The sequence below is a fragment of the Salvelinus sp. IW2-2015 genome, linkage group LG33 (genome assembly GCF_002910315.2).
Source record: "Salvelinus sp. IW2-2015 linkage group LG33, ASM291031v2, whole genome shotgun sequence".
NCBI lineage: Eukaryota > Metazoa > Chordata > Actinopteri > Salmoniformes > Salmonidae > Salvelinus > Salvelinus sp. IW2-2015.
In genome coordinates this window covers 20,570,001-20,583,827 of record NC_036872.1, presented here as the reverse complement: position 1 = coordinate 20,583,827, position 13,827 = coordinate 20,570,001, and the positions used below count along the sequence as shown (strand labels likewise).

Genomic DNA, 13,827 nt, shown 5'->3' with positions numbered 1-13,827 from the left:
CATCTATCCACCACTAACAGAACAGCTCAGAGAACGATCACTGCTGAATAGAGCCATCCATCTGTGTCTGTGTGCCTGCCTTCTTCCGTCTGTTTTGGTTATTTTGTGTGTCTTCAGTGTGTGGGTGTGTTTGTGTGCAAGCGTGCGTGCACACGTGTGTGTGTGTGTGTGTGTGTGTGTGTGTGTGTGTGTGTGTGTGTCTGTTGTTAAGATGATGTTCCTCTTCCAGGTGTTCTCAGAGTAACCTGTGTGGAGCGAGTGGAGGCCATTCCAATGATTGGAACCAGGACAATGTGAGTGTGTCTCCTACAAACAGCTCTCAGTAATAATCCACCTGCCTGTCGACACACTAGGCTTTTTCACCACCTCACTGTAGTTTCACCCTCGTCACTTTTTTATTTTTAGCCTGTTTCCAGTTGCTGTTTTCTAGTATCCTGTTAAGGAAATTTGCATATCACAAACTATAACTTGGGCATGTGTTTTTATATATATACACACACACACACACACACACACACACACACACCTGTCTCTTATACACATCTAGATGTGTATAAGAGACAGCTCCCGCTCTCTCCCTCCCTCTCTATCTTTCCCTCTCCCTGTCTCTCCCGCTCTCTCCCTCCCTGTTTCTCCCTTTCTCTCACTCTCTCTCTCTTTCTCTCTCCCTCCCTCTCTCTCTCTATCACTCTCTCCCTCAGGTGTCTCCTAGCTGTAAGGATTCCGGGAAGGAGCTGCAGCCCCTCCGAAGGAGGCGGAGCCGCATCCCAGACAAGCCCAACTACTCCCTCAACCTGTGGAGCATCATGAAGAACTGCATCGGCAAGGAGCTCTCCAAGATCCCCATGCCTGTGAGTGTGTGTGGCGTGCTTGTGTGCATATAGTAGAATGAGCCTGGGTGTGAGTGTTTGAGAGGTGGAGAGAGTGGCATCCCAATAGTGGGCCATTTGGGACTTGCCTCAAATGTGCAAGTCAATGACAACTCTTGTAACCATAGAAATCTGACTGTCTCTCTGTCTTGTCTGTCCCTCCCCTGCAGGTGAACTTCAACGAGCCTCTGTCCATGCTTCAGCGGCTGACAGAGGACCTGGAGTACCATGAGCTGCTGGACAAGGCGGCGCGCTGCGAGAGCTCCCTGGAGCAGCTGTGTCTGGTGGCAGCCTTCTCTGTGTCCTCCTACTCCACCACCGTCCACCGCACGGCCAAGCCCTTCAACCCCCTGCTGGGGGAGACCTACGAGCTGGACCGGCTGGACGACTTGGGCTACCGCTCGCTGTGTGAGCAGGTACACACAGAGACAGAGATACAGTACAATATGACTCTGAGACAAACGCATACAAAAACACCCCAAAATACTCCATGTATTTGCAGACGGCACTGCCATTTTGTACCCCTGCTGTAGATATAAGCCATTATACACAACAGTTCCAATCATTGACATACTAGAAGCCAGAGCAGTGATCTTCCTTTGAATGTGTAAATAACCTTTTCCCCTCACCCCCACTCTGTAGGTGAGCCATCACCCCCCAGCAGCATCTCACCATGTGATTTCTCAGCGAGGCTGGACCCTCTGGCAGCAAATCACCATATCCAGCAAGTTCCGTGGCAAATACCTCTCCATAATGCCTCTGGGTGCGTTTGCTGAATACATATTCACCATGTACTGATCGCTGTCAACACAATATGAAAATAAATGTCTCATGATGGTGTATGTATGTATATACAGTTGAAGTCAGACGTTTACTGACACTTAGGTTGGAGTCATTAAAACTCGTTTTTCAACCACTCCATAAATTTCTTGTTAACAAACTATAGTTTTGGCAAGTCGGTTAGGACATCTACTTTGTGCACAAGTAATTTTTCCAACAATTGTTTACAGACAGATAATTTTACTTATAATTCACTGTATCACAATTCCAGTGGGTCAGAAGTTTACATACAAGAAGTTGAATGTGCCTTTAAACAGCTTGGGAAATTCCAGAAAATTATGTCATGGCTTTAGAAGCTTTTAATAGGCTAATTGACATCATTTGAGTAAATTGGAGGTGTACAAGTGGATGTATTTCCAGGCCTACGTTCAAACTCAGTGCCTCTTTGCTTGACATCATGGGAAAATCAATGGGAAAATCAAAAGAAATCAGCCAAGACCTCAGAAAAAAAATTGTAGACCTTCACAATTCTGGTTCATCCTTGGAAACAATTTCCAAACGCCTGAAGGTACCACGTTCATCTGTACAAACAATAGTACGCAAATATAAACACCATGGGACCACGCAGCCATCATACCGCTCAGGAAGGAGACGCGTTCTGTCTCTTTCTCTGAACGTACTTTGGTGCGAAAAGTGCAAATCAATCCCAGAACAACAGCAAAGGACCTTGTGAAGATGCTGGAGAAAACAGGTACAAAAGTATCTATATCCACAGTAAAACGACTCCTATATCGACATAACCTGAAAGAAAGAAGCCACTGCTCCAAACCGCCATAAAATAGCCAGACTACGGTTTACAACTGCACATGGGGACAAAGATCGTACTTTTTAGAGAAATGTCCTCTGGTCTGATGAAACAAACATTGAACTGTTTGGCCATAATGACCATCGTTATGTTTGTAGAAAAAAGGAGGAGGCTTGCAAGCCGAAGAACACCATCCCAACCGTGAAGCATGGTGGTGGCAGCATCATGTTGTGGGGGTGCTTTGCTGCAGGAGGGACTGGTAGTACACAAAATAGATGGCATCAAAATAGATGGCATCATGAGGAATTGAAAATGATGTGGATATATTGAAGCAACATCTCAAGACATCAGTCAGGAAGTTTAACCTTTCACGAGCCTCTACCCCGGGTCCGGGAGCACCCCCCACCCCCCCCACACACTAATTAGCATAGCTAGCATAGCTTCAAAAGTAGATAGTAGCATCTAAATATCATTAAATCACAAGTCCAAGACACCAGATGAAAGATACAGATCTTGTGAACTAAAGCCACCATTTCAGATTTTTTAAAATGTTTTACAGGGAAGACAAAATATGTAAATGCTATTAGCTTAAACACGTTAGGCAAAATACACACTATTCTAACTCCAACAGTTTCTTACTCCTTCAGAGTGCTATCACCAATTTCGCCTTCAAAACTAAGATATTGATATCCACTAACCAAGAAAAAACCTCTTCAGATGACGAGTCTGATAACATATTCATGGATATAGGATAGTTTTTGTTTTAGGAAAAAAGTGCATATTTCAGGTAGAAATCACAGTTTACCAAATTGCACCCACCATCACAAATCGCACTAGAATTACTAGACTAGAGCAACGTGTATGACCAATTTACTCATCATAAAACATTTCATTAAAAATAGACAAAGCATAGCAATGGAAAGGACCCAGTTCTTGTTGATTTCAGACCATATTTCAGATTTTTAAGCGTTTTTCCAGCGAAAACACAATGAAATCCGATAAGTTAGCATACCCACATGTGCAAACGTTACCCAGAGCATCGATTCCAGCCAAAGAGCGCTATAACGTAATCCACCGCCAAAATATATTAATTTTTTCACTAACCTTCTCAGAATTCTTCCGATGACACTCCTGTAACATCATTTTACAATTATACATATACAGTTTGTTCGAAAAGGTGCATATTTTGCCATACAAAAACCGTGGTTACCAATATAAAATACTAGGAAAATCAAGCCTCAAATATGTCTGACGTCATCTATCAGAGTGATCTAGTTTAATTGAAAGCTAAATCATATACTTGACTAAAAAATACAGGGTTGACAGCAATCGAAAGACAAATTAGTTCTTAATGCAAACCGCTGATTTACATTTTTAAAATTATCCTTACTTTTTCAATACAGGGTTGGCCAAGTGAAGCTATACCAAAAAAAATGGCGAAATATGCGTTTAAAATATTTCGACAGGAAACACGATTTATCATTATTAAATATTGCTTACTTTGAGCTGTTCTTCCATCAGATTCTTGGGCCAATGTATCCTTTCTATGTTATAAACGTCTTTTGGTCGATAGATGTCCTCTGTCCTTCGAAATGTCCACCACCAACGACGACACACCCTAAAACGTGTCCAAACTTTCAGAGTGCACAACAAAGAAATTCCTCAAAAATCGCACTAAACGGATATAAATTGATATAAAACGGTCAAATTAAACTACATATTATGATGTTTTTAACAACATATAACGACTGAAAACATGTACCGGAAAAATATTGCTGGTTAGGAAAACGATTTGGAGACGGAGGCAGGTCCGATGGCCTTGACGCTTCAGGCGCACGTTGAGAAAGGGGGGTCTCTGTACATTTTCGTCTTTTATAATGGCTGTGAATTGCCCATCGATTTCATTGAAAACGTGATGAGACGTACAGACACCCAGAGGAAGACGTAAGCAGTGTCGGTTTCTTCATAGCATTCATCTGTCGCCTTATAAACAGACCCCAGATCAGAGGTAAAAAATTTCTGAAATCTGAACCCTGTCATGAAAAGTGCGTGTAGAAATTGTTCTGTACCACTCAGAGACAAAATTTCCAACTTCTATAGAAACTAGAAGGTGTTTTCATCCAATAATAACAATAATATGCATATATTGTACGATCAAGAATTTTAGCACGAGGCAGTTTAATTTGGGACACAGCAAATATGCTAATTGCGGAACAGCACCCCCTATAGTTGCAAGAAGTTAAGCTTGGTCGCAAATGGGTCTTCCAAATGGACAATGACCCCAAGCATACTTCCAAAGTTGTCAAAAAAGCTTAAGGACAACAAAGTCAAGGTATTGGAGTGGCCATCACAAAGTCCTGACCTCAATTCTATAGAGAATTTGTGGGCAGAACTGAAAAAGCGTGTGCGAGCAAGGAGGCCTACAAACCTGACTCAGTTACACCAGCTCTGTCAGGAGGAATGGGCTAAAATTCACCCAACTTATTGTGGAAAGCTTGTGGAAGGCTACCCGAAATGTTTGACCCAGGTTAAACAATTTAAAGGCAATGTTACCAAATACTAATTGAGTGTATGTATAGGGGGGATGTGTTCTACTGAGATGGGCTAGGGTCTCTAAGACCCTGATAAATTAGAGATGAACAGATCCCACAGATTTGATTGATAGATTTCCCATAACATGAAGCCATGAGATTCATTTGAACTATAAAGATATAATATTGAATGTTTGTGAGCCTAGTGAGATGTAGGTAAGTAATATGTGACAACAGAGTATAAGGCCTAGATTCAATCAGATCAAGCGTTAACTGACGATAGCCCACACTTTCATAGTGGATGTTCTGGCATTGTTGAAAGAGCTGTCAAATCGGTGAGCAGCTGCTCTTGCGATAGTTGTCACGAAGCCACACCCGCCCCACTCGCGTTAGAAATAATAGGCTATATAGAAATAATTATTCTCAAATGTAAAAATCATGAAACTAAATAATGAGGGTTTCTATCATCCTAATGGAGGTGTAAATTACATCTCACATTCCACTGTTCTGATTTGTTAACAAGACTGCATGGGGTTTCTGATAATACGACTCCTTGCAACCAATGGCAACCGCTATGCAGATGTTGGCCAAAGCGGATCTGATTGATTAAAGCCCTAAGTGTGTGAGTGCAATGAGAGTCCCAGCCTCTTCCTCTCAGCTACTCCCCTGCATTACCAGGCCAAGTCCCTGCAGGTAGGACTGACCTTGTTTACAAAGGACCAAAAATAAGAACCACAGAATATCAACCACAACCAATGTTGCCTTGTTACACTGTAATGCATTGGTACTAACACTAAGAGAGAACACAAAGATATCGATTTCATTTTTGTTGTCACTCTTTCTGTGACTGCATTTCATCCCCACCACTCAATCTCTCAATTATATCTCAATGTTCCCTCCTTTTTTCTCCCTTCCCCCTCTTCCCAGGTGCCATTCACCTGCAGTTCCACTCCAGTGAGAACCACTATGTGTGGAGGAAGGGAATCTCCACCGTGCACAACATCATCGTGGGCAAGCTGTGGATTGACCAGGTGTGTCTACTAACTACTTCATGGGGTCTACTTAGTCCCTCAGTGTGTTAGAGGTGTCTGTCTCTTTATCTCTGTAATGTAATCCAGGCCACTGGAATGAGTGTTGTGTGGAGGCAGAGTTCAATCAGAACAGAACAGCATAGCACATGAATAATCCTGCCTGTGGTCTCTAGGGGTTTCTTCCCCTTTCATCTCGAGTAACGCCCTCCCCTCTCTCTGAGATGACCCAATTACAGTCTGTAACTGTCTGTCTGTCTGTAGAACTACTCTGTACTCTATACCAGAGTTTCCCAAACTCTGTCCTGGTGCCCCCCCTGGATGCACGTTTTGGTGTTTGCCGTAGCACCACACCGCTGATACAAATCATCCAGGCTTGATGATGAGTTGGTTATTTGAATCGGCTGTGTAGTGCTAGTGCCAAAAACCATACCAGTCCCTCACTGGAGGAGGAGGAGGGAGACGGGGGCCAGGGAATAAACTCTATCATATGGTAGAATATGGCACACTCACAAACAGCTTCTCATTATCAGTCCCTATAGCACAACTTAGTGTCAATTATATAGAGCTTCATGCTAGAATCCAATGATATCACTGAGGCTGACTGAATGTACAGACCATAGAATCAGGAATTAGAACACTAGAATAGACATGAACCTTTTCGATGGACTAAAGGTCAGCCATTTTGGTCAGGGAGATGGGCAACCATGGTTTCACAGTGCTGTGATAAGATATTGTGTAAAATAATGAATTTGAAGAATGTATCTTCACTTTGTTTGTTAGCTTCCATTCAAACAACCCAATAAATCCACAGCCATACACTGGCTGAACTCCGTTGGTGATAGGACTTAGACAAGTACTGACATTGTATCATACAATAGCACAATTGAAACATGTGTATAAAACCTGTATAAATTTGATTTATAATTCTATATTATTTTAGATTGACAATAATTCTATAACACAATTTCTGAGATATCACATGCCTTTTATTTTCCTGCATTAGTAAAGTCAGGATTATGCCTCTACTACCATTCCTTCCAATTAGACTGGTTTGGATTTCTCCCTGACCAATATGGCTGTAATTTAATAAGATCTCTATGGTACAGACACTGTTCTGATGCAGCTGTGGAATGTTGAGATGTTAGTGGTTCTTTATCTCCTTCTGAACTCTGATGATGACTCATCAGTTGTTTATGTATGCAATATGCATGATTGCTATTGATGCTTACCAGCAATTCTCTCTACTATCCATTCCTCCCCTTTCGTTCTGTCTGCCATCCCATTCTGCCCTCGCTTCTCCCTCTCTTTCTCTATCCCTCCCACTGTCAATGGGTAGTCAGGGGACATTGAGATAGTCAACCACAGGACCAAGGAGACGTGCCAGCTCAAGTTCTCCCCCTACAGCTATTTCTCCAGGGATGTCCCACGCAAGGTACATGTTACCACCATCACCCTCTAATTAGCCCTGGCTGAAACCTGACTGTGGCATGATGAGCTCGTAGGCTCGGCTGTCACATTGTTATGTGCTGCCCCCTGCTGGGTAGTACAAGCAAATGTATCATTTTTGAATGGACTATTCTTTCATAATAGTTGTTTATGATAAACTATAGAGGTTTATTGTATTATTTTCTACATAAGGGTTGATACATTTCCTCACCCCCCTCTCCTCTATCTGTGTGTGTGTGTTGTCCAGGTGACAGGGGTGGTGTCAGACAGTGGAGGGCAGGCCCACTACATCCTGTCTGGCACGTGGGACGATAAGATCGAGAGCTCCAAGATCGTCCAGAGCAGCAAAGGGGGCAGCGGCTCCGAGGGCAAGCAGAAGACAGTCTACCAGACCCTGTCCCCCAAACTACTGTGGAAGAAATACCCTCTCCCGTAAGCACTGCCCAGCCTGCCCAGCCTCACGCAGTAAAACACTACAGCAGATAACACAGATCACCATTTAATCCAACAACACAACAAAGATTACTACATTATAGAGCACAGATCAACCTAACTGCTCTCCTCTATCTTCCACCCACCTCCTCTCTTTTCTCTCTCTCTCTCTCTCTGTTAGGGATAACGCTGAGAACATGTACTTCTTCTCGGCGCTGGCGCTGACGTTGAATGAGCCGGAGGATGGGGTGGGGCTGACGGACAGCCGGCTGAGACCGGACCAGAGGCTGATGGAGGCGGGGAGATGGGACGAGGCCAACTCTGAGAAACAGAGACTAGAAGAGAAACAGAGAGCTGTGAGGAGAAGGAGAGAGGCAGAGGCCACAGATGCACTTGATGACGGTAAGACACAGTGAGAGAGGGAGGGCAGGGTGGAGAGAGAGAAAGAGGCAGTGGAGAGTTGACAGAGAGAACAACTGATAGAGGGAAAGGAGCAGGGTAGAAAGGGAAAGGCCTTTATTAAGTCCAATAACTTTGAATCATTCCTCCCGTCCCCTGACCTTTATGTAAATGCTATGACAAGAACAGTATTACCTGGAGTGAGACAGATGAGAATTGAAAGTGAAGAGCTAATGGAGGCTACTGTAATCCTGGTTACATTGTTAATGTCCAGTGCTCTGTGTAGCTGTGGGACCTAGGCTTGGCCGTATTTTGATGTGCCCATGTCTCTCTTTTCCTCCCTCTGTTGGTGGTCAGAGTGTGATTATGACGACTCTGGTGAGTGGGGGTTGCCTTGTGTCCCCCCGTTGTGCATCACCCTCTCCCCCACACCCCCATCTTTTTTTGTGTTGACCCTCCCCTCTGTGGCCTGCTAATGGCAGCGTTCCAGGTTGTCTTTTTGTGTCTGAGATTACTAAATCATATTAATGTGMCCCAGAGACCTTAAACACTTGTCCAGATGTTTAACGTGTCTGGATCATCCAGGTCTGTGCAGCACCACTGCAATAAAGACAACCTGGAACTGAAATGGATCCTTTATATGAGGTCTGCATGCTGACTGACTCCCTAGTACCCACTCTTCCTGACTATGACCCAGGAAAAAGACACTCACTCTTTTTCCTGCTGCCATGCGCCTCTTTCATTCAGACTTGACTTGGCCCTCCTACGGCTGTACTGTTTCTGAGCCAGAGAAACAGACCTAGAGGTGTGTGTAATGTGTGGGAGTGACCTGACCGTAGCCCACTGTATAAGTGACGCTTGTGTCTCTTCCCCCCAGGCCGGGAGTACGAGGGCTTCCAGCCACAGTGGTTCCACAAGAGGACGAACGCCATCACTGGAGAGACAAACTTTGTGTACAAGGGTGGATACTGGGAGGCTAAGGACAGTCACGACTGGAGTATGTGCACTGAAATCTTCTAAGCCTSGACCACACCCATCCTACCCCCTCACTGGACTCACCCAGGCCCATGAGACTGCTCTACCACTGGCCCTGGAGGAAGAGGGGTCTGGGTGTGGACCTCTGTGTGCAACTGTGTACGTCTCACACACTCACAATACAGTTTACCTCCCCACGGACACACACACTTCATCTGTTTTACAGAGTCAAAGCAGAGAAGGGGCCTTCTATAGGTCCTCCCTGACAACATAGCACTGAGCTGTATGGGGGGGGTGTGGGGGTATGAGAGAGAGGAGAGATTGAATACCATAGAAAATGGACCCAATAGAGATGTCCAAAATAATCAGGTGCTCCACACGCGCTACCCACAATGCACTATTCCTCTGCTCAGTACATCGTTTTTTCTGGGTTTTAATGATTGAATAGCAACCCATCTAAATCAGTCCTCCTCTCCTCCACTGTAGACTGGGATGGGATGAAGTCTATCCTCTCTAACAGACCGACAAACAAAAAGAAGGCCACAGAAGTTTATAGAAAGACAGTATACTTTAAAAGGATGGACATTTATTTTGATTAGTAACTGGTATCGGAAAGTGTAGGTAGGCACTAGGCACAGACTCCAACGCTTGAATTAGTTCTTCATCTATGTCCGTCTGCCTGGTAAAGAACTTAAGTTCCCTCTGTTCTTTTCTCCATTGCAGGAGGAACCAGGTTTAGACCTGCGTATAACCATATTGAGCTCAGACCGTAACCAACGTGGTTTGACAACCAGAGTATTTTTCCAAACACAAACTGGGTATATTGTGATACCTCCCAAACACAGTCACACTTCCACTCCACTGGTAATTGAAGCTTTGTCTATTGAGGTAAATAAGCACTTTTCTTTGTGGGTTTCCACAGCTTAATGCATATCCGTGTTGATGTCGAGGAGAATCCAGCCTGGGCACTGCACACTCACCCAGTCCTTTGGTGCTTAACCATAGAAACACATACACTTCTATTGTGCAGTGAGTCATTTAAAGGATATAAATGGCATTGTAGCTAGAACCTGCACACCAATTACTTGTCCCAAAAACAGATCCATCATCCCACACATGAATATCTATATTCTAGAGTGTGAATTTTACACCACAGTGTATAGTTCTACAGCCTATATGACAGATCAGAGCCTGCTCTGGACCTGTAGTTGTATTCCTACAGAACAGGCTGATGTTGCTATAGCGCTGAAGGAGGCCCATGGTGGCTACTGACAGTATATTGGCATCTTAACACAGACAGACAGCATGCTCCTCAGGCCTCCCATAGCATATCACTGTTCAGCCAGGGAGGGATGCTAGTGGAGACACTGACTCCCAGGCACTGACCCAGGTTCACCTGAGCATAAACCTAGTCCTAACTCCTAGTGTTGAAGAGCTGTGGACAGGCTGATCTGGGATCAGCTGGTGAAGGCACTGTCAGTCTTTTGCCTTGAAGAACTGATTCGTGCACTACATGTCTTAGGTGACAGGATTCTTGACAAAGTGTTAGTATATTTTGTAATTACTGTTAGGAATGTAGTATTTGGGCTGGAAGTATTGTACCCACTGTCTGGCCTTTTGTGTGAATATTTTGTGATAACAAGATAATAACAAGACAATAATATGATTATAAAACAGTTCTAATGATAATCGGAACAATAAGTAATGTTTATAGTTGAAATCTGAAGTTTTAATGAAAATGTACTGTTACTGTACCTTTTAATTTAAATTGATCCAGCCAGTTAGAAGTTGATTCTAACTACCGCCCACGGTTTGGTTGCAGATTTAATGTTTTGTATTAATAGAGACTTACTCTCACACTGAAAATTATTTTTATACAAAGTTCTTGATATTGGCATATTGTTTACTTGGTTTAGATTTGCAGTTCACAAACAAGCAACCACATCTGACAGTGCCCCTGATGTGGCCCATAAGGTTTCTGAGGTCAGTTGTTACAGAGATCTGGTATGTGCTCTGGAAGGAAGTGGAAGACACACAGAATACCATCCTCAGCCCAACATATCTGTCTGGACGGCTAGAGGGGTTGCTGGGGGTGCATACAAACTAGAAAATACTCATCAAGCAACTGCTGAATGTAATGTGAACCGGGAAAATGTGAAGGTTTCAACTGTGAGATAATAATTATCCCCCAATCACTTTCATGCTCCCAACTGTTTTTCATTTCAACTCAGAGTAACCCTCCTCCACCGGAAGCCTATAATATAACGTCTCAACGGGGCAGAGAATTAGGTTGTTACAAGCACATTCTGACCAGGCACTTACTCTCTTTAACCCCGTGAACAACAGCCTCCATTTTCTGCACTATTTATGTTTGGTTCCAGTTGATCTACTTTGTACCCGTGACCTTTCAGCAGACACACAGGCACTTATACATTAGTCACATAACCATAACACACTCACACATGTATAAGTACTGACCACATTGGRGAGAACAGTACATTATTAGTGGAAGAAATCAAGGGGTACAGCAGGATGACATGGTTCCCCACATTGGAATGAACTCTCACTATTCTGGACCTAATCACAGTAAGGGGTTTTATATATTGTAAATGTGTCATTGTATAGACAATACTACAACGGCATGTACAGTATTACTGGGCGAGAAACAGTATTGAAATGTGGGGAAGAAAGAGTATGATGTGCAGGGCAAGTATACATTTTTTCTCAATCATCAACTCCTTTTATTTAGTTTAATATATTGGGTTTGAAATAGAATGAGTTTTATATATGAATATACATATATTATACTTTGAATGATAATAAACACATCATACATTTTAATCATTTATTTTGAATATCCAAATGACTTGACCTCAAAGATGGGTGGGTGTGGGTTGCTAGGCGCCCCAGCCAGGGCCTGTGTAAGAGACTGATTAGTAGCAATAGTGGTGATGTTTAGATTATTTATTCATTCATGACACTTGTTGGGGTAAAGAAGATGTTCATCTCTGCTCTTTCCAGAAAGGAAAAACTGAACAACCAAAGCATCTGTGCAGTGTACTGTAGCCTAAAAGACTCTTTACCTGCCTTCCTAATGACATCATCTTTTTCATTTTACACACACTTAATCCAGTATGGTTTGATTTACCCAACAACACTTTTTCAATATTTTTAATTTTTTTAATTGAACCTTTATTTAACTAGGCGAGACAGTTAAGAACAAATTCTTATTTACAATGACGGCCTATACCGGCCAAACCCAGACGACACTGGGCCAGGGTGTCTGTAGTGACGCCTCTTGCACTGAGATGCAGTGCCTTAGACCACTGCGCCACTCAGGAGCCCAAAATCCAGTATGGTTTGATTTACCCAACAACACTTAATCCAGTATGGCTTGATTTACCCAACAACACTTAATCCAGTATGGTTTTGATTTGCCAAACAACACTTAATCCAGTATGGCTTGATTTACCCAACAACACTTAATCCGGTATGGTTTGATTTACCCAACAACACTTAATCACGTATGGTTTGATTTACCAACAACACTTAATCCAGTATGGTTTGATTTACCAAACAACACTTAATCCAGTATGGCTTGATTTACCCAACAACACTTAATCCGGTATGGTTTGATTTACCCAACAACACTTAATCCAGTATGGTTTTGATTTACCCAACAACACTTAATCCAGTATGGTTTGATTTACCCAACAACACTTAATCCAGTATGGTTTGATTTACCCAACAACCTTAATCCAGTATGGTTTGATTTACCCAACAACACTTAATCCAGTATGGTTTGATTTACCCAACAACACTTAATCCAGTATGGTTTGATTTAGCTTTAATATCTATGCTTTGTTTTTCTTTTCTTTTTTTCTCATCATGGGTGCCATTGTCTTTCATTTACATACTGTATTCGTATATATGCGCAATAAGAAGTGTGTGTATCGCAGATATACATGTGTCTTTAGTTTTGAATTGCTCTGAGGCAGGACTATAGTAATGAAGACCTGGTCCTACCTGGTCTGAATTAAACCCTGCTGCACAGTGGACTCTGTGCTGTTTGGACTCGTTCTAATACAGTGAGAGCCTGTGTGACCCGTATCACTACTAAGGACCTGGTACTGAAGGAGTGGGTGGAAGGACGGAGGTGAGCGGGGTCCGGCCTTACCATACTCACTTCAACCTCACTCACACACGCTCATATTCCACACACACTATCTCACACATATGCACCTCTGTTCAGGTGTAACTGCAACCGGGGTTGGTCTTTTATAATTGTGTTTTTTCTCCCTTAATTTATACACATGTAACATTGTCTTCAAAAGAAAGACACAATGACAAACATGAGATAATAAAGGTGTTTCTGTTGAAACTGGATGTGTGTCTGTTCAATGTTAGCTTTGTGTAGTTTAGCATTACAGAGTGATTGAAATTTTAAGGTGATGTTAAGCTTTAGCGGAGACCGCATCCATGGTAAACACTGCACATTTCGGCTCAATCGGATAGTTATCGCGGAATCTGTAAACTTCCGCTTTAAAGATTGAATTGAG

The 13,827-nt window shown here is 42.9% G+C and overlaps 2 protein-coding genes across 6 annotated transcripts in view; one reads left to right on the top strand and one right to left on the bottom strand.

Moving 5' to 3' along the window:
• The window catches only part of LOC111957647 (oxysterol-binding protein 2), a 275,496-nt gene extending 261,844 nt beyond the window's left edge, over positions 1-13,652 (top strand). For 2 of the 3 annotated variants that reach the window (XM_070437050.1, XM_070437051.1), the window contains 10 exons: positions 230-293; positions 702-851; positions 1,040-1,285; positions 1,512-1,632; positions 5,913-6,016; positions 7,353-7,448; positions 7,710-7,894; positions 8,076-8,296; positions 8,651-8,671; positions 9,171-13,652. In XM_070437050.1, coding sequence (XP_070293151.1) covers positions 230-293; positions 702-851; positions 1,040-1,285; positions 1,512-1,632; positions 5,913-6,016; positions 7,353-7,448; positions 7,710-7,894; positions 8,076-8,296; positions 8,651-8,671; positions 9,171-9,313 — 1,351 coding nt within the window. In that variant the 3' untranslated portion in view covers positions 9,314-13,652. The remainder of the gene's footprint in view (positions 1-229; positions 294-701; positions 852-1,039; positions 1,286-1,511; positions 1,633-5,912; positions 6,017-7,352; positions 7,449-7,709; positions 7,895-8,075; positions 8,297-8,650; positions 8,672-9,170) is intronic. The other variant, XM_023978552.3, reaches the window with a different exon arrangement.
• Positions 1-13,827, bottom strand: part of LOC111957646 (ankyrin-1-like) — a 312,240-nt gene that overhangs the window by 174,025 nt on the left and 124,388 nt on the right. The window lies entirely within an intron of this gene.